We start from the raw sequence: 20651 nt of genomic DNA, 5'->3' as shown, positions 1-20651 counted from the left end.
TCACCCCTTCTTCCACAGTAATAGAAGCCCTGAGTTTTTACTGGGCCACGGTAACCAAGAATAAAGACTATATTCCCAGTTTCTTTTGCAGCTGTGTGTGGCCATGGGTTTATGTTCTGGATGTAACCACAATTGTCGTATGCAACTTCTGGGAAATGTTCTTAGAAATGTTGAGTCATGCCCTTTTCTCTTTCCTCCTCCCTGCTGATTGGAATGCAGTTGGAGCTGTAGAAGCCATTTCAGATGATGTGGTGAACTTGAGAATGGAATGCTCTTGTGGTAAAGCAAGAAGATAGGATACCAGTTTCCTGACACCATGGAGCATCATACCAACAACGAACTTACTACCTCCCAACTTCTTGTACATGAGAGACAAACTTTCTACCTTGTTTATTGTTATTTTAGTTTATTTCATTTATTTTAGCTTTCTCCCCCCTGTTATTTGTAGCTGGCCAAATCCTAATTAATAATCCCTGGGCTGGGGAAACAGTGGAAACAGTGGCTGACTTTATTTTTCTGGGCGCCAAAATCACTGTGGATGGTGATTGCAGCCATGAAATTAAAAGACGCTTGCTCCATGGAAGGAAAGTTATGATCAACCTAGATAGCATATTCGGAGAAGGCAATGGCAACCCACTCCAGTACTCTTGCCTGGAAAATCCCATGGACGGAGGAGCCTGGTGGGCTGCCGTCTATGGGGTCGCAAAGAGTCGGACATGACTGAAGCAACTTAGCAGTAGCAGCAGCAGCAGACAGCATACTAAAAAGCAGAGATATTACTTTGCCAACAAAGATACATCTAGTCAAGGCTATGGTTTTTCCAGTAGTCATGTATGGTTGTGAGAATTGGACTATAAAGAAAGCTGAGTGCGGAAGAATTGATGCTTTTGAACCGTGGTGTTGGAGAAGACTCTTGAGAGTCCCTTGGACTGCAAGGAGACCCAAGCAGTCCATCCTAAAGATCAGTCCTGAGTGTTCATTGGAGGGACTGATGCTGAAGCTGAAACTCCAATACTTTGGCCACCTGATGCAGAGAGCTGACTTATTTGAAAAGACCCTGATGCTGGGAGGGATTGGGGGCAGGAGGAGAAGGGGACGACACAGGATGAGATGGCTGGATGGCATCACTGACTCAATGGACATGGGTTTGGGTGGACTCCGGGAGTTGGTGATGGACAGGGAGGTCTGGCGTGCTGCGGTTCATGGGGTCTCAACGAGCTGGACATGACTGAGCGACTGAACTGGAACTGGGCTGGTCACCTTGATTATTCATGCTGATGCAGACCTGACTAGGTGAAACGATTCCAACTTGGGCGTGTTATGTACATGACAGGGGCGATTCGATGCCACAGTTTTGAACTGGAGTCCTCAAGTACACAGCAGACCACTAGTACCAGCCACTCTAGTACATACCTAAGTGATAAGCCCAAATAACACCAACTGATTGGTAAGACACAGAGACCTGGCTTTTAAAATGTGATTTAGAAATAGTTCATGGTCTTTCAGTTTTCAAATATTTTTCTCATTTCTTTTCTTTCAAACCTCACCTCTGGACTGGGTTCCCAGCTTGCCAGAAAAGCTTTTACACCCTATACTTCGTCTTTGTTCTTTAATAGTCTACTTTTTCTTTAACACTTCATTTTTTCTCTAGCTCTTTCAAATCATTTTAATAACCTGGGAATGATTCAAAGTATGAAAAGAAGATTCAAACATCTTCCCTTTAAAGGGGATGCTACCATGATGGCCTCACAATAAGCATGATGAGACTGCAAGGGTCATAGAAAGGCCTCAGGGCTCACAGATTGGAGAGTTTAGTTTCAGAAAGTCTCTTGAAGGCTAGCAGGCAGCTGAAGAGACATAAAATTTTAATAGATCTTCAGAGGATGGGACCGGAGAAGGCAATGGCACTCCACTCCAGTACTCTTGCCTGGAAAATCCCATGGACAGAGGAGCCTGGTAGGCTGCAGTCAATGGGGTTGCTGAGGGTCGGACACGACTGAACAACTTCACTTTCACTTTTCACTTTCATGCATTGGAGAAGGAAATGGCAACCCACTCCAGTGTTCTTGCCTGGAGAATCCCAGGGATGGCGGAGCCTGGTGGGCTACCGTCTATGGGGTTGCAGAGAGTCAGACACGACTGAAGCGACTTAGCAGCAGCAGCAGCAGCAGAGGATGAGACATGGTTGCTGGGTCCTGAGCACCTTGAAGCATTTCTTTTCTATGTATTTATTTGGCTGCACTGGGTCTTAGTTGCGGCATGTGGGATCTTTTGTTGTAGAGCAAAGACTCTCGTTGTGATGCTAGGCTTCATTAGTTGTGGCGCTCAGGCTTACTTCCATGTGGGATCTTAGTTCCCCTACCAGGGATCAAATCCAAGTTCCCTGCATTGCAAGGTGGATTCTTAACACTGAACCACCAGTGAAGTACGATGAATGTTTCTTTCCTTATCTCTTTTTTTTCTTTTGACTGCGCCAAGTCTTAGTTGCAGCATGTGGGATCTAGTTCCCCAACCAGGGATTGAGCCCTGGGCCCTCTGCCATGGAACCATGGAGTCCTAGACACTGAACCACCAGGGAAGTCCTGAAGGGTTCCTTGATCATGATGCGGTGTCAAAGTATTTGTCTCGGGAGAACTGAGCAGGATGCGTTGAGCGGGTCTGTTGTTCCACAAGGTCAAGCTTATTCAGCATGTAGACAAGTTCTCCCTGCTCATTGAGGTAATAACTGGAGAAACTCAACCACACTGAAGCCAGAGTTTCCAATTCCATGTGCAGCTGCCTCTAACTGATGGCCTCATGTGTTTTCAACACTATTCACTTTTAAAAACACCAAACAATTCTAAAAGTTTTAGTGACATGGCCTATGTGAAAGCTATATATTTTTTTACATGTCTGGTGCAATTGCTAAGGAAAATGTATTTCTAGTATTTCTCCCACGTGAAAAAGGACAGCCAGACATTAATATGTCAGTGCCTTACAACTGTGGTAGTTACATTTACATGGTGCATGCTCAGTGGCTCAGTGGTGTTCTACTCATTGCCATCCTATAGACTGTAGCCAGCCAGGCTCCTCTGTCCATGGGATCTTCCAGGCAAGAATAAGGGAGTGGGTTGTTATTTCCTCCTCCAAGGGATCCCGTGGTAGGCGGCTTCCTTACCACTGAGCCACCTGAGAATTCATGTTGAAGGATTTCTGTTAGTAAATCTGAAGAATCGGTGAAAAAGTGAAATCGCTCAGTCATTCTGTTTGCCTCTACCCCTTATATTCCATCCACAATCCCGTTTTCTAAAAAAACTGAGATCTATTTCCAAAGTTTAAAGTGCATAGAGCATAAGCAACACGAACATCATAGGAGCAAGGAGGTTAAGTTTCTGGGAGGAATTCAGGAAGGCGGATGCGGTGCGGAAGGCAGTAGCGCGATGGGCTGGACCTGGGAGAGGTTGGGTAGACATGGGTGGGCGGGACCTGGGGGAGGTGGGTCTGGTAGGCGCCGCCCAGGGTGTGCGCAGATTTGGCGCCGAACGCCTAGGAGTCTTCTCGCGAGAGTTCGAGAGAAACGCGGTTTTTCCGCCGGGCGGAACTCTGCGCTGGTGGTGGCAGCGGCCCGAGCGAGGTGAGAGTGGGCTGAGGGGCGAGTGAAATTACGGAGGGGAGAGATGGTCGAGGTAGTCAAGCGGGGAAACGGACATGCTGGGCAGTCGAAGGAGAGAGAGAGGAAGCAGGCGGACGTGACTTAGACGGACATGGGCTGACTAGGACTGCAGGGAAGGGAGGCCTGACCGGCCACGACCTGTGCAGAGAGGAGGTCGGTGGGCACCAGAGCTGCCGCTTTTTTACTTCGTTTACGTTCGTGTCTGCCACTCTCTAAACCAAACATTTTAGTGGAAGGGAACGTGTGTCAGATACATCTTTACATCTCCGGCTTCTGTACCGCGACTTCTAAACTCAGGAGGCGTCCTGTGAATGTTGAATGAATACGGTTGAAAGAGAGGCTAGACAAGGAAGCACAGAAGAGGAGAGACTGGAGAAGAGGGATAGGATGGGAAGTTTTGTGGTTTTAAGCCTGGGTAGCAGCAGCAGCAGCAAAGAAGATCATGGAGTCAGTTTGGTAGGATTTCTGGCGACAAGGTCTTCTGTTTTGATAACTTAAAAGTTGGACTTTGGACGCCTAAGACTGTGGGAATGAATTTGTATATTAAATTTCTTTGTTACCTTCACTCCTCTGCGATGCTGAGGCCTAGAGGAGGAAGTGAAGAGAGCTTCATCAGTGTCTAAAAAGAGACTATGCAAGGAACTGCCAAGTCCCACTCCAGGCTTGACTAAGTTACACTTAATATAGTTTGTGCCTTGTTACCTCATTCATAGCTCCCTTTTGGTCTCAAAGATGTGAACCACATTTCTTTCCAGGAGGCTTAAGCAGAATGGGGCTAAGTATACTTTTTGGTGATATGAAACTAGATTATTTTAGGTTCGCCAAAAAGTTGTTTTTTTGTATAAAGGCTTTAATAGCACTTAGTTGTCTTTAACTTCATTGAAAACAAATTTGTTATCAGCATGCATTAAAAAAAACATCAAAACTGGTGAATTTTTATGTAGCCGTTTTTTAATATTGAAGATGGAAGAAAAAAAGCATATTTGGCATATTATGCTTTATTATTTTAAGAAAGGTAAAAATGCAACTGAAACTCAAAAAAAGATTTGTACAGTGTATGGAGAAGGTGTTGTGACTGAGCAAAAGTGTTAAAAGTGGTTTACAAAGTTTCATGCTGGAGATTTCTCACTGGATGATGCTCCATGGTCTGGTAGACCAGTGAATAAATCGAGACATTGAGAACAATCAGTGTTATACTACATGGGAGATAGCTGACATACTCAAGATATCCAAATTAAGCACTGAAAGTCATTTGCACCAGCTTGGTTATGTTCATTGCTTTGATGTTTGGGTTCCATATAAGTTAAGTGGAAAAAACCTTCTTGACCTTAGTTTTGCATGCAATTCGTAACTTAAATGTAATAAAAAACTTCCATTTTTAAAACAATTTGTTATGGGCAATTAAAAATGGATACACTACAATAATGTGGAATGGAAGAGACCCTGGGGCAAGTGAAGTGAACCATCAACCACACCAAAGGCCTGTCTTCATCCAAAGAAGGTGATGTGAATATGGTGGGATTGGAAGGAAGTCGTCTCTTATAAGCTCTTTCTGGAAAACCAAAGGATTGATTCCAACAAATACTGGTCCCAATTTGTTGTTCATTAGCTAAGTGTTGTCCTACTCTTTGCGACATCATGAACTGCGGCATGACTGGCTTCCCTGTCCTTCAGTATCTCCCTAAGTTGGCTCAGACTTATGTCCATTGAGTTGGTGATGCCATCCAACCATCCCATCCTTTGTTGCCCCTTCTCCTCTTGCCCTCAATCTTTCCCAGCATCAGGGTCTTTTCTAGTGAGTTGGCTCTTTGCATCAGATGGCCAGATTATTAGAGTTTCAGCATCAGTTCTTCCAATGAATATTCAGGGTAATTTCCTTTAGGATTGACTGGCTTGACCTCCTTGCAGTCAAAGGGACTCTCAAGAATCTTCTCCAGCACTGCAGTTCAAAAGCATCAGTTCTTCAGTGCTCAGCTTTCTTTATGGTCCAGCTCTCAGGTCTGTACCTGATGGCTGGAAAAACCATAGCTTTGACTATATGGACCTTTGTTGGCAAAGTGATGGCTCTGCTTTTTAATACTCTGTCTAGGTTTGTCATAGTTTTTCTTCCAGGGAGCAAGCATCTTTCAGTTTCATGCCTGTAGTCACCATCCACAGTGATTCTGGAGCTCAAGAAAATGAAATCTGCTAGTTTCCATATTAGACCAGCTGAAAGCACTTAACAAAAAGCATCTGAAATTAGTCAACAGAAAACAAATAGAATGCAAGACCATATGTTTCTTTACTTTCTTTTGAAAGTATTTATTTATTTAAAATTCATTTATTTTTAATTGAAGGGTAATTGCTTTACAATATTGTGTTGGCCTGTGCCACACATCAACATGATCAGCCATAGATATACGTATGTCCCCTCCCTTTTGAGCCTCGCTCTCACCTCCCACCCCTCTTGGCTGTTGCAGAGCCCCAGTTTGAGTTCTCTGAGTCATAAAACAAATTCCTCTTGGTTATGTATTTTACATATGGTAGTATATACGCTTCCACGTTTCTCTCTCAATTCATCCCACCCTCTCCTTGCCCCCTCCTTGTCCATAAGTTTTTTCTCTATGTCTGCATCTCCATTGCTGCCCTGCAGATAGGTACATTACTGCCATCTTTCTAGATTCTATATGCATTATATACTATATTTGTTTTCCTGTTTCTGACTTCACTGTGTATGATAGGCTCTAGATTGATCCACTTCATTAGAACTGATGCAGATGTGTCCCTTTTAATGGCTGAGTAGTATTCCATTGTATATATGTATCACTGTTTCTTTTATCCATTCATCTGTTGATGGACATCTAGGTTGCTTCCATGTCCCAGTTCTTGGAAATAGTGCTGCAGAGGACATTGGAGTACATGTGCCTTTTTCAATTTTGATTTCCTCAGAGTATATGCCAAATAGTGGGGTTGCTGGGTCCTATGTCAGTTCTACTCCCAGTTTTTTGAGGAATCGTATTTTCCATAGTGGCTGTATCAGTTTACTTTCCCACCAGTAGAGCAAGAGGGTTCCCTTTTCTCCACACCCTCTCTAGTGTTTATTGTTTGTGGATTTTTTGATGATGGCCATTCTGACTGGTGTGAGGTGATACCTCATTGTAGTTTTGATTTTCATTTCTCTAATAATGATCAAGGTTGAGCATCTTTTCATGTTCTTATTAGCTATCTATATGTCTTCTTTGGAGAAATGTCTGTTTAGGTCTTTGCCCACTTTTTGATTGGGTTATTTTGTTTTTCTGGTATCATATATTTCTTTGATAATCAGGCAAAAACTGTTACAACTTGGCTGGGAAGTTCTGATTCATCCACCAGCCATTGCACCTTGGGATTTCCATTTATTTTAGTCTGTACAAAATTCTCTTAATGGAAAAAAAATCTCCATTCTCTGGAAAACTGTAAAAGGCATCTAGAACTGTTCTTTCCTCAAAAAGATAAATAGTTTTGAGAAGGTGGAATTACAAACTTGCCTTAAAAATGGCAGAAGGTAGTGGAACCACAGTGAATACCTTGTTCAATAATGTTCTTGGTGAAAATGAAAAATATATCTTCTATTTTTACTTAAAAACCAAAGAAACTTCAGTATGACCTTTAACTGCCTTTCCAGTTGTGAAAATCTGGTTGATAACTTTGTTTTGTTTTTATTGTTGTCTTGGAAATTTAGAATTGGCAGGACTTTGGAAATCATCTGGCTCTAGTAGTTTTATAGTTTGGGGAAATTTTGAAATTCTTCATTCTTCCATTCAACAGTTATTTTTTATTACTTTTGTTTTTTCAGTGGTCCATTGCAGTTATTAATCCTGCTAGATGGAAACTGCAATTGTCAAGTATCATTGCCATCAGAACTGTCCCTGGCCAAACTCAGGAACTGAACAGATTCAGATAACTTTTTGAGATATCTTTCTTTCATGAACTCTCATGGTTGTTATCCCAAACTCAGGAATCTGATAGATTGGGATAAAGCATTACACCACCCATGACCTGAACTCACTAAAAGTAACTCTCAATATCTGAATTCAGGGAACATGAATTTGGATAGTGAGGATTCTTGGGCTACTTGTTCTGGCAGTGAAATGAGAAAGATCAGTTGGTCAGTTCAGTTCTCCTCTCTGGGACCAACACTTTGTTCTCTTCCTCCAGGGTTCCAGCCTTGCCCTCCATGAGTCCCTTTCCTGTCCATTTCCCTCTTGGCCATATTTGAAGTAGGCGTTGGGAGGTGTGCTCTCCTTTGGGGCTGTAGAGCTGCCAAGGTTTTCTGCTAGTACAAGTTGGGAGGGCCAAGATCAAGAACTATTTCTCCAACACCAGCTATGTATCAGCTCTGGGGATACAATAGAGGAGAACAAAGACCCCCCTTGTCATTGCCTTTTTAGAGCTACAGTCTCCTATGGGAGACAAACATTTATCAAATAATGACACAAATAGAACCTAATACTGGGTCTGGGTAAGTGCTATGAAACTACTACTTGACATTTTGAATGCTTATAGAGGATTTAATTTAGGAAAATTGGGGGAGATTTTTCTGATTTGACAGTTGAGATCTGAAAGGGATGAGGAGTCAGAGAAGAGCCTTTGTAAGGGTCTAGTGGCCTGAGAGGTGAGGCAAAGCATAGAGGATGGTGTGAAGTCTGTAGAGAAGTAGGAAAGTGCTAAACCCTGCAGGGCCTTAGAGTTCTGTCATTATCGTAAGAGCAGCAGAAAGTCACTGACTAAGCCTGGTAGTGATATGTTTAGCTTGACATTTCCAAAGGTACAGTTCAGTTCAGTCGCTCAGTCATTTCTGACTCTTTGCGACCCCCACCCCCCACCCCTTGCAGCACGCCAGACTTCCCTGTCCATCACCAACTCCCGGAGTCCACCCAAACTCATGTCCATCGAGTTGGTGATGCCATCCAGCCATCTCATCCTCTGTCGTCCCCTTCTCCTCCTGCCCCCAATCCCTCCCAGCATTAGGGTCTTTTCCAATGAGTCAACTCTTCACATGAGGTGGCAAAAGTACTGGAGTTTCGGCTTCAGCACCATTCCTTCCAAAGAAGACCCAGGCCTGATCTCCTTCAGAATGGACTGGTTGGATCTCCTTGCAGTCCAAGGGACTCTCAAGAGTCTTCTCCAACACCACAGTTCAAACGCATCAATTCTTCGGTGCTCAGCTTTCTTCATAGTCCAACTCTCACATCCATACATGACCACAGGAAAAACCATAGCCTTGACCAGACAGACCTTAGTCGGCAAAGTAATGTCTCTGCTTTTGAATATGCTATCTAGGTTGGTCATAACTTTCCTTCCAAGGAGTAAGCGTCTTTTAATTTCATGGCTCCAATCACCATCTGCAGTGATTTTGGAGCCCCCCAAAATAAAGTCTGACACTGTTTCCACGGTTTCTCCATCTATTTCCCATGAAGTGATGGGACCAGATGCCATGATCTTTGTTTTCTGAATGTTGAGCTTTAAGCCAACTTTTTCACTCTCCTCTTTGGCTTTCATCAAGAGGCTCTTTAGTTCCTCTTCACTTTCTGCCATAAGGGTGGTGTCATCTGCATATCTGAGGTTATTGATATTTCTCCTGGCAATCTTGATTCCGCTTGTGCTTCCTCTAGCCCGGCGTTTCTCATGATGTACTCTGCATATAACTTTAATAAGCAGGGTGACAATATACAGCCTTGATATACTCCTTTTCCTATTTGGAACCATTTTGTTGTTCCATGTCCAGTTCTAACTGTTTCTTCCTGACCTGCATACAGGTTTCTCAAGAGGCAGGTCAGGTGGTCTGGTATTCCCATCTCTTACAGAATTTTCCACAGTTTATTGTGATCCACACAGTCAAAGGCTTTGGCGTAATCAATAAAGCAGAAATAGATGTTTTTCTGGAACTCTCTTGCTTTTTCCATGATCCAGCAGATGTTGGCAATTTGATCTCTGGTTCCTCTGCGTTTTCTAAAACCAGCTTGAACATCTGGAAGTTCATGGTTCACGTATTGCTGAAGCCTGGCTTGGAGAATTTTGAGCATTACGTTACTAGCGTGTGAGATGAGTGCAATTGTGCAGTAGTTTGAGCATTCTTTGGCATTGTCTTTTTTGGGATTGGAATGAAAACTGACCTTTTCCAGTCCTGTGGCCACTGCTGAGTTTTCCAAATTTGCTGGCGTATTGAGTGCAGCACTTTCACAGCATCATCTTTTGGGATTTGAAATAGCTCAACTGGAATTCCATCACCTCCACTAGCTTTGTTCCTAGTGATGCTTTCTAAGGCCCACTTGACTTCACATTCTAGGATGTCTGGATCTAGGTGAGTGATCACACCATTGTGATTATCTGGGTCGTGAAGATCTTTTTTGTACAGTTCTTCTGTGTATTCTTGCCACCCCTTCTTAATATCTTCTGTTTCTGTTAGGTCCATACCATTTCTGTCCTTTATCGAGCCCATCTTTGCATGAAATGTTCCCTTGGTATCTCTAATTTTCTTGAAGAGATCTCTAGTCTTTCCCATTCTGTTCTTTTCCTCTATTTCTTTGCATTGTTTGCTGAGGAAGGCTTTCTTATCTCTCCTTGCTATTCTTTGGAACTCTGCATTCAGATGCTTATCTTTCCTTTTCTCCTTTGCTTTTCACTTCTCTTCTTTTCACAGCTATTTGTAAGGCCTCCTTAGAGAGCCATTTTGCTTTTTTGCATTTCTTTTCCATGGGGATGGTCTTGATCCCTGTTTCCTGTACAGTGTCATGAACCTCATTCCATAGTTCATCAGGCACTCTGTCTGTCAGATCTAGGCCCTTAAATCTATTTCTCACTTCCATTGTATAATCATAAGGGATTTGATTTAGGTCATACCTGAATGGTCTAGTGGTTTTCCCTACTCTGTTCAATTTAAGTCTGAATTTGGCAATAAGGAGTTCATGATCTGAGCCACAGTCAGCTCCCAGTCTTATTTTTGCTGACTGTATAGAGCTTCTCCATCTTTGGCTGCAAAGAATATAATCAATCTGATTTCATTGTTGACCATCTGGTGATGTCCATGTGTAGAGTGTTCTCTTGTGTTGTTGGAAGAGGGTGTTTGATATGACCAGTGCATTCTCTTGGCAAAACTCTATTAGTCTTTGCTCTGCTTTATTCTGTATTCCAAGGCCAAATTTGCCTGGTACTCCAGGTGTTTCTTGACTTCCTACTTTTGCATTCCAGTCCCCTATGATGAAAATGACATCTTTTTGGGGTGTTATTTCTAAAAGGTCTTGTAGGTCTTCATAGAACCGTTCAACTTTAGCTTCTTCAGCATTACTGGTTGGGGCATAGGCTTGGATTACCGTGATATTGAATGGTTTGCCTTGGAAACGAACAGAGATCATTCTGTCGTTTTTGAAACTGCATCCAAGTACTGCATTTCGGACTTTTTTTTGACCATGATGGCTACTCCATTCCTTCTAAGGTATTCCTGCCCACAGTAGTAAATATAATGGTCATCTGAGTTAAATTCACCCATTCCAGTCCATTTTAGTTTGCTGATTCCTAGGATGTTGACGTTCACTCTTGCCATCTCCTGTTTGACCACTTCCAATTTGCCTTGATTCATGGACCTGACATTCCAGGTTCCTATGCAGTGTTGCTCTTTACAGCATCGTCACATCCACAACTGGGTATTGCTTTTGCTTTGGCTCCATCCCTTCATTCTTTCTGGAGTTATTTCTCCACTGATCTCCAGTAGCATATTGGGCACCTACTGACCTGGGGAGTTCCTCTTTCAGTATCCTATCATTTTGCCTTTTCCTACTGTTCATGGGGTTCTCAAGGCACTGAAGTGGTTTGCCATTGCCTTCTCCAGTAGATGATATTCTGTCACATTCCAAAGGTTAGGTAAGCTGTAATACGAAGAATGGAGTGAAAGGGCAAAATGGAGAGGAGTAATGGGATAATCCAATATATGTTAGGAAGTAGTTGTGGAAGTAGAAATGGCAGACTCAAGGAGTAATCTGGAAGTAAATGGACAGGGTAAGTAGGATAGGGGAATGAAGTATTAAGGGTGACTTGCAGGTTTCTGACTTGTGTAGCTGGATTGGTGTCATTTACTGAATGGGGAAAATTTAGAAGATTGGTTTTATACAAGGTAAGTTTTAGATGCCTTTGAAAAATTTTAGAGCTGTAGAATGCGAAGTAGGGATTTAGAGCTCAGATTTGATGCTTGTGTAGAAATAAAAAATTAGCAAGTCATCTGTAAATTAGAGTCATGTGCATAACTGAGTGAAGAGGGCCGAGGATGAAATCTTGGATGCTTATTAACCAGGTTAGAGGAAGATGAGTCTGCAGAAGTTTAGGAGGCGTGTCCAGGAAGGGAGGAAAACCAGGTGAGTACTGTGTTTCAGAAGTCAACAAAAATACTTTTCCAGTAAAAGGAACTGATTAAAAGTGTCAGATGTTTCTGAGAGGTCAAGTGAGATGGTATGAAAGCATTCTTTCATGTTACCAATCAAGAAATTATTTCCATTTCAAAGGAAACTTTACTAGAAAGCCAATATGTAAACAGTATTTTTATTTTTTCCTCTTTTGGCCCCACTGCACAGCTTATGGGATCTTGGTTCCCAGGGCAGGGATTGAACCCAGGCCCCTGGCAGAGCACAGAGCCCTAACCACTGGACAACCCAGGAATTCCCAGTAATAATTTTTAAAAGCTCTGGTTGGAGTGGAGGTGAGGTTCTTGTACCCTGCCTGTTTCAGCCCATTTGGACCACAGTTTGAAACCCTCTGAAAAGTTAAAATCATTTTGTAATGGTGATGCTCAACAGTTAAGGTAAAATGTTTTGCTCAAACCCATATAGTTATTTAGTGGTAGGCTGTCCATTAGAACTCAGTTCTTCCAGTTTCTAACTTAGGTTCTTTTTTCTGTAATTGTTATATTCTTCACTTTGTTTCATGATGTGTGAGTTTGAAATATGGTTTAACTGACTGAAAAACACGCATTTTGCTGCAGGTGGAACTTAACTGTGTAATATAAAAACTGCTTGGATGAATAAACATTTTACTTTTTTTTTTCCCTAGAGGAAAAGATGCTAGAACCACAGGAGAATGGCTTGGTTGACCTACCAGATTATGAGCGTATAGAAGATGAAACTTTTCCTCCATTCCCACCTCCAGCCTCTCCAGAGAGGGAAGATGGTGAAGGCGCTGAACCTGAAGAAGGTCCATGACACCAAAGTGGTGTCCATGTTCAGCTCTCCCTCTGTCCGCTTACAAATGACACATTTTATAAATGAGGCTTAAATAAGTAATAATAAATCTTGGTATATTTCACCAGAGTCAGGGAGAGGAGCGCCTGTTCCTGTACCTCCGAAGAGAACAGTTAAAAGGAATATACCCAAGCTGAATGCTGAGAGGTACATTTACTATTTCCTTAAACATTTATACTTTGCTTTCCATCATCTTTTCCGTCTTATGTTACAAGCTTTTGGTTGGGGTGATTTTGGGATCAGATATTTCTAAAGGCATTTTTTTTTTCCAGTTTAATAGGTAACATTTTTTTCTTATGGTCTTGCTTTGGCCTTGATGTCTTTAGAAAACTTGAAATTTAAAAATACTTCTATTCACAGATTAATTTCAGAGAGAGGGCTCCCAGCATTAAGGCATGTGTTTGAGAAGGCAAAATTCAAAGGTAAAGGTCATGAGGTAAGAAATGTCTGCTTTGTACTTTAGACCTTTGTTTCTTGAAATATTGGTGAGACTGTGTGCCCATTATCATGCTCTCAGGAATCTTAGAATGTTTCATTTCTCTTTAGAAACTGTGATATGTGGAAAGGACATTGAAGACATCTAGGAACTGTCAATCTCTGCACAAGTGGACTTTTGAAAATTTCCTTTGCATTATGTAGAATGCAGATATAATTTTTTTGCAGATGATATCTTTGTAGAGCTTTGTAATAATTTATGAAGGATTTTCAAATATGTTCTTAAATTATCAACCTCTGGGGTAGGTGTTGGTCCCATTATATAGTGAAGGAAACTGAGTTTTAGTTTTAAGCTTCCACTGCCAGTGGTTAAGAGCAGACCCTTGACTTTTGTTTCATGGACCAGCTAGAGGATCATTAATACAACATGAGCATGATTTTGGTGTGGTGTTCAGGAGAGTTGGAAAGAGGGAAATGAACAGAAGCAGACAGTAATACAGAGGTTTTTTCACTTCCAGGGGAACGAAGTGAAATAGCCTAGATAGGATATTAATAATAGCAAGGGGATGAACAACATATAATACTTGGAGGTGATTGGGAGGTACAAAAGTAAAAATTAATCCCCAAATTTTAAACCTAGGAAGCTGAAAACCCTATATTATATTTTCTTAGTTTCGGTGGACAATAAGGAAGAATATAAGCCTGTGTTCTATTTTGCCACAAAACTAAACCTAAGTCAAGATATTTTAAAACCATGCCCAGCTTAGTTAATCCATTGCTCTTATCGAAATTTTCAGGTAGTAATGATAAACTGGTGCTTTGAAATTGTGACATCTTCATCATTTTTATAAGTTCTTTGTTAAGATAAATAAACTTATATGAAGAATAAATATTTTGTATTCCTTCACTGGGTGAGGGTGGGCTCTGGATGTCTAGTCTTCTATACTTTGCCTTTGAAAATTCTTACTATTTTCTCACAAAGTTGCATCACTGATACCTTTTTTCCAGGTATGATTTGGGACTTTACACTGTATTTAGGTATGTCTCTTCTCTGTCCCTTGGGTCTAACATGACATTGTGAGGTGGCTGGTCAACAACTGGAAGATGGTCATAGGTGGTTGAGCCTTTAAAAGAACTTTTATCTTTATCAGAATGAGAACAATAAGACATTATGTTCTCGGTATTACATATTGAGTTATTGGTAGAGTTTATTGTTTTAACCACAAGCTTCTTATGGTTCAAATATCAGCAAGATCAAACACCACCATCACAATAATAGTGGACATTTGTGGGCTTGCTTTATGTCAGGCACTTTACTTGTATGACTTAATCCTCCTAACAACCCTATGAGGTGTGTATAATCTCATTTTATTCATGAAGAAAAATTACACAGGTGAAGTGATTTGTTCAACGTCACACAGCTATTAAGTGGTAGAATTTAGATTTGAATCTATGCAGTCTGATCCAGAGCTTTTAATCACTCTCCTATTTTAAAATTCTGTAAGAAAAAAAAAATTTATAGTAAAATCAGGAATTTGGAACTTTTTTCGTTTATTACTGTGGTTTATTTTGTTTTTCATTAAAATTTTTTAGTATTAAATTGAAATTTCAAATGTAGAGAGGTACTGTGGTCTGAGAATGTTTGCACTTTTCTTGCTGGTCTTCAGTACTTTGCCCTTGGAATTTCTGAGTATATTTTCGCAGAGCTGATTCTCAGTGCTTTCTTCTCTGTATATGATTTTTAGGGGCCTGTCAGTTTGTATTGTTATTTCTAAAAGATAACCTTGTCCTATTTTATTAAATTTACTTACTTTCAAGTATTATTCTATAGTCCTGAAAAGACACATGTGATTATCTTTAAACTTTTATTAAGTTTTCATACTACGTTTCTTTCTTCCTCCAAATTTTAAAGCCTACTGCAGGTTTTTAAACCTAGGGCGATCCTCTAAGCCCTTAATACATACTTTTCTTCTTAAAGTTTCTTCTAAAAGTTTCATTAACCTTATAGATATAGAAGGACATCATTGACTTTGGTACTACTATTCAATTCTGAAATCTGCTGACAAGGTCACTTGTGCGGATGAATCTTCTACTTAGCATTTTTATTTTTATGTGCCAGGCTGAGGACTTGAAGACACTAATCAGACACATGGAGCACTGGGCACACAGGCTATTCCCTAAACTGCAGTTTGAAGATTTTATTGACAGAGTTGAATATCTGGGAAATAAAAAGGAAGTTCAGGTAGGTGTTGAGATTATTATGAATCTCATTCACAATGCTAAATTGTATAAGCATATATTTAGTTGAGGCTAAGTAGCTCTTTGCAGTCTTCATTTTGCAGTCTTAGTAGAGAGGAAGAGAGTTAATAGTAGTTACTTGAGCAACTTTTTTTGAAACTAATAATAAAATCAGTGACCACTTTCTCCCAAATCTAAGTGAAAATGTAAAAATGTCTTTTATTTTCAGACCTGTTTAAAACGAATTCGACTTGATCTCCCTATTGTACATGAAGATTTTGTAAGCAATAATGGTAAGAATATAGGTTTATCTACTTGATAATAAGTTTGCTTTTACAAATGGATCTAGTTGGGGTTGGCAGTGTTACAGGACCGAGTTCTTAGTCTATTTTTGAGTATATAATTACCGTATAGTAAATAGGAATGAATTAAGATGCCTTGGTACATCTAGAATACACAGTGGTATGCCATTAAGAGATGTAAAAATATCTTTGCATGTTCACAAAGAGCATGAGTTTTTGTGAACTGTTGGTCATAACCCATTGATCTTTTGTAGTGCTTGTTAATAAAAAAATATATGAAAAGATACAGTGTTCATATACATGCCCATTATAAAAAAGTGGTTCTGGGAAATTAGAATAATTTGATGCTGAACTACTTCACGTTTCACAGAAGAGTACAGATCTTGCATATATGACTTTAATTAGACCTGTGTGACTGTTCCTGGTATTGGTTGCATTTGTTAGTCGTACAGTGCAGCCATAGGCAGTCACATACATCAAAACATGTGGTTCCTGCCGACAGGGTCTGTATAGTTATCAGATGTTCTGTGCGATGGCTCCATACATGTTTGCTTTCTGTTTTTAAAAATTTTAATAGATACAATTATTTGGTGAGGTATGGTATGAAATGTTGGCATGGGATTTGACATGTGAAAGGAATTAGTTATTAGACTGAATCCCACAGCATATCCTACTGGGTTAGTTAGCTTATTCATTGAGCTTTTTGAGCTTTGTACTATGTGCTAATGGGCTTCCTTGGTGGCTCAGTGGTAAAGAATCTGCCAGCCAATGCAGGAGACCTGGGTGGGGAAGATTCCCCTCGAGAAGGAAATGGCAACCCACACCACTATTCTTGCCTGGGAAATCCCATGGACAGAGGAGCCTGGTGAGCTGTGGTCCATGGGGTCACAGAAGAGTTGGACATAGTGAGTAAATAACAACAACACTGCACAATATATATATACACACACACACACTCCAAGGAGCAGAGAGTCGATGTAAATTCATATTTCAAATGGTTGTCTTGGAACTCCATAATGTGAGTGATACAAAGAGAAAAAGAGAAGTTGAAGTGTCAGCTTTGCCGTCTTCTTAGTTCATGCTTACACTTCTGTTATCTTCCACCTACAGATGTTCTGTTATTTTGCAAAAATCTTAAGTTACCACTTGTGCATTTTGTTAGGGTTGTTTTGGTTAAAATAGATGGTATGTCAGTATGCTTAACTAGGTCATCAGCATATCATCTATATGTCATAATATGCTGAATTTAAAAAATGAGGACTCAACTCCACCCTGCCTTGAAGATAGCTTAGGATAAGTGATAGGTTGTTACTGCCAGTTCTTCTTCTAGATGTAAGTTAGAAGAAGAAATATAAACTGTTCTTAATTCTTAAATGAAGTATAAAGGGAAAATTTAGTATTTACTTTTCATACCCCTGTGGATCATTTTAGGAACATCCTACTTTGAGATAACTGGTGTAGAGTTTTAAGAATTAAGACAATAGTGTAGAGAGCACTGAATTTAAAAAATTAGCTTGGAAATATGTCCACAGACCTCTAAATTTCTTTTTCCTTTTTCACTTTGTGTCTTGGTTTTACCCTATATAAAAATAGCCTGTATAAAATAATTACTGTGTATCATACAAACAATGTAGCAAGCTAGTAAAATGTTTTTAATGTAAAACAAGGATATGCGTTGGATTCTTTAAGTTCTTTTATTGGCAACTACAAACTTTTGCTCTCTGTTAATGCATATTTTTAAACTAGTATCCCGTTTGACTTAACTCTAAATATTCCTTCTATTTGTTTGAGTCAAGCATGTCAGGCATCTGACATTCTCATACCTCATAAATTGTTTCTTCACGTCTGGTACCTTGTTGCTTTAAACTGGTTTTCAGTCGATAGCTGCAAACTCTTTTTCTAACTAGTTTAACACTACAGACACACTTTTTCTTTTCTACTGCAGATGAAGTAGAGGAAAATAATGGCCACGATGTAACTGCTACTGAATTAGATCCCTTTCTGACAAACTCATACGGAAGTGTAGAGTTTGCTTCTGAGTCCAGTAGAAGCCTAACAGAAGAACAACAACAAAGAATTGAGAGAAATAAACAACTGGCCTTGGAAAGAAGACAGGCAAAGCTACTGAGTAGCATTCAGTCCCTAGGAAATGGTAAATTTTATGCTGCATTTTATGTGCTACCATTAATATATCAAGGGCATGTTAGAAATTTTAACTTCTTTACTATTGCTCCAAATAAGATACCTCGAAGAATAGAAAAACATGGTATAGTATATTAAATTTATGTATATTCAAGAGAGAGAGTAAGCGAGAGACCTAGTTGGAATCCACAAAGAATACAAGTTCAAGATAGTTTTCTGGGTAGCTGAGCATCTGTTAAAAAATTATTCTAATAATCATTTAAAATTGATTCTGGATCTTTCAAAAACAGATTGTTCCCTGACTCGTTAAAGCATGTGACGTATGATTTTATCTTAATGATCATGATTAAAACATTAATTGCTTTGTTATTTCCTAAACATATGAAATACTCTGCACCCATTGAGGACTTTGGAGCCATTTGCTGTGACATGAATAGGTCCCCAAATGCTTTTTATTGCATTGTGTCACTTCTGTTGTGAGCTGTCATATTTGCTTTCTTGTTGATTCCCGTATCTCTTTTAAAACTGCCTTAAAATTTGCTGATTTAAAGCAGACTGTGGGTTTGGAAACTGGATAATCAAATTTGGAAACCTGTATTTAAAACATAATTGCAAATTGCTTTTGAATGAAGCACACATAATCACATTTATCTTTGTCAGTTTCCAGTCCAGTCTTTCCTTTTGAAGTGGGAAAATAAGCATTATAGTAGTGAAGATACCATGTTATAAAACAAGTTTCACCCAGAATAATGAGATTCTCAAGTGAAAATTATCGAGTGGTGTTATCAGTTTTCCCCGGTTGGAATGAATCTCACTTCTAACCTAACGAATGGATGCTTTGTGCTTTGTGAGAACATCACATGAGATAGAACTATTGTGGGTGGCAGCTCTTCCTCGCTGTCATCATCGAAGTTTACTTGGCGATGAGTATTTTACGGCACATCTTCTATTTACAATATATGACTTTAAAATTTTCTGAGTAGAAATGAGTATCTTAAATATTTTTTTACTATAGATCACTTATATATCTCATAAGAATATTTGACTTTACAAAACCTATCTAGTAATTGTGATTTTTAAATGTGAACAGTTAGTTGCATGTGGCTATGATTCAAAAGTTTGAGTTCAACTTGCATTTATAATGGATTTTATAACAATACATGTATAGAAATGGCTTTCTTTGGAAGAAAGGGATCATAATTAACATTAAAGTGATCATGGATTTCATTTTTATTGATCTAGACTTGTGAAGAAGTTTGTACTAGGTAAGATCGGGTCCGGTGCTTGTAATGAGTGATCATGGTTTCTCTTGCAGACTTGTCAGTGAGCACACCCAGCACAGACACACCTGAAGAGGGCAGTGCAGGTGAGGAGCAAAAGGAGGAAGGGTCAAATGGATTTAACAAAGACCTAGACAGTCCACATAATGCTGGTGCTGCCAGTGCTGTGAAAGAAGAGGAGGAGTTAAAAGTCGAGAAAACGCAGCTGGACCAGTCCTTTTAGAATGTACGGTAGTGACTTAAGGCTTCATCTAGAAATGTTCCTCTCGTTGGATAGGCCTCAACTGAGAACATCTATTAACTTGCTGTCTTCCAAATTTGAGATGACGGTGCAGTGCATTTTGTTTGCTTTGAGTGAAAATATATAGTGAAACTTTTAGACTCCTGTTTAAAATCTGGCATTATTTTAATTATGTTATGTGCTCAGTTGTGTCTGACTGTGACCCCCATGGATTGTAGCCCGCCAGGCTCTTCTGTCCATAGGGTTTTCCAGGCAGGAATCACTGGAGTGGGTTTGCCATTTCCTCCTCCAGGGGATCTCGACCCCGGGATCAAGCCTGAGTTTCCAGTGTCTCCTGTACTGCAGGCGGATTCTTTAGTGCTGAGCCACTGCGGAGGCCTTATTTATAATTGTTTATTATTAACTTCCATTGTCTATTTTTCTCCTTAGTGTTTATTTGTATATAAATATGACCTTGTAAAAATTATTGGTAGTTAATAAGTAGCTTTTGCTGCTTATGTTCCATTGAATGCCCTATTTTTACTAAATTGGGTGGTGTTTTAAGATGTAAATATGTATAATAAATAATTTTTTTTTTAAATAAAAATCTCATGAACTATCCCTAGAGGCTTTATAAAAGTTTCTTACTGCTCTTTAGTGCTACACTATATACTTACAGTAAAATGTTTACAGTTGTTATATATGTGTTTACATGTCTTTTGAGAAGTCACTCTAATACTTTCAAAGGGTCAGTGAAGAGCAGACATATTGCCTGGCCTGCATAGGTCCTAGGGAAGTTCAAACGCTCCTTGGTACCTTTTTATTGTTCTTCAGTCACTAAGTTGTATCCAACTCTTTGTGACCCCATGGACTGTGGCACACCAGGCTCCTCTGTCCATGGGGTTCTCCAGGCAATACTGGAGTGGGTTACCATTTCCTTCTCCAGGGGATCTTGTCAGATCAGGGATCAAACCCGTATCTTCTGTATTGGCAGGCAGATTCTTTACCACTGAACCACCAGGGAAGGTTGGCACTTTACTGACTAGTTAGTTGGAGAGAAATTTGCAAAGTATCATGGGCACCTCGGGACGATTCACAGGAGACCTTGTGTTGGTGGAGATGCCAAGGACTGGGAAG

The 20651-nt window shown here is 40.0% G+C and overlaps 1 protein-coding gene and 1 non-coding gene across 3 annotated transcripts; both read left to right on the top strand.

Moving 5' to 3' along the window:
* The first annotated feature begins 3503 nt into the window (after positions 1-3503).
* TIPIN (TIMELESS interacting protein) lies at positions 3504-20135 on the top strand. 2 transcript variants are annotated; one of them, XM_069597627.1, is made up of 9 exons: positions 3566-3613; positions 11958-12018; positions 12710-12850; positions 12966-13044; positions 13258-13333; positions 15452-15574; positions 15800-15863; positions 17818-18024; positions 19330-20135. In XM_069597627.1, the coding sequence occupies exons 3-9, from the start codon at positions 12718-12720 to the stop codon at positions 19515-19517; spliced, it is 870 nt and encodes a 289-aa protein (XP_069453728.1). In that variant the 5' UTR covers positions 3566-3613; positions 11958-12018; positions 12710-12717; the 3' UTR covers positions 19518-20135. The 2 variants fall into 2 exon arrangements, with proteins under 2 accessions (XP_069453727.1, XP_069453728.1); XM_069597626.1 differs by lacking the exon at positions 11958-12018 and having other exon boundaries at positions 3504-3613.
* Positions 16284-16419, top strand: LOC138444480 (small Cajal body-specific RNA 14). Its single transcript, XR_011258504.1, has one exon. It is a non-coding gene; the product is annotated as a small Cajal body-specific RNA 14 (non-coding RNA).
* Positions 20136-20651: the final 516 nt, after the last annotated feature.

Source organism: Ovis canadensis, chromosome 7 (genome assembly GCF_042477335.2).
Source record: "Ovis canadensis isolate MfBH-ARS-UI-01 breed Bighorn chromosome 7, ARS-UI_OviCan_v2, whole genome shotgun sequence".
NCBI lineage: Eukaryota > Metazoa > Chordata > Mammalia > Artiodactyla > Bovidae > Ovis > Ovis canadensis.
This window is presented reverse-complemented; position numbering and strand designations above follow the sequence as displayed.

Coding starts and splice junctions, on each gene's coding strand:
- TIPIN (XM_069597626.1), top strand. CDS start 12,718: ATGCTAGAACCACAGGAGAATGGCTTGGTTGACCTACCAGATTATGAG. Junction 13,045..13,257: donor CCCAAGCTGAATGCTGAGAG/GTACATTTACTA, acceptor TTCTATTCACAG/ATTAATTTCAGAGAGAGGGC. Junction 13,334..15,451: donor TCAAAGGTAAAGGTCATGAG/GTAAGAAATGTC, acceptor TTTATGTGCCAG/GCTGAGGACTTGAAGACACT.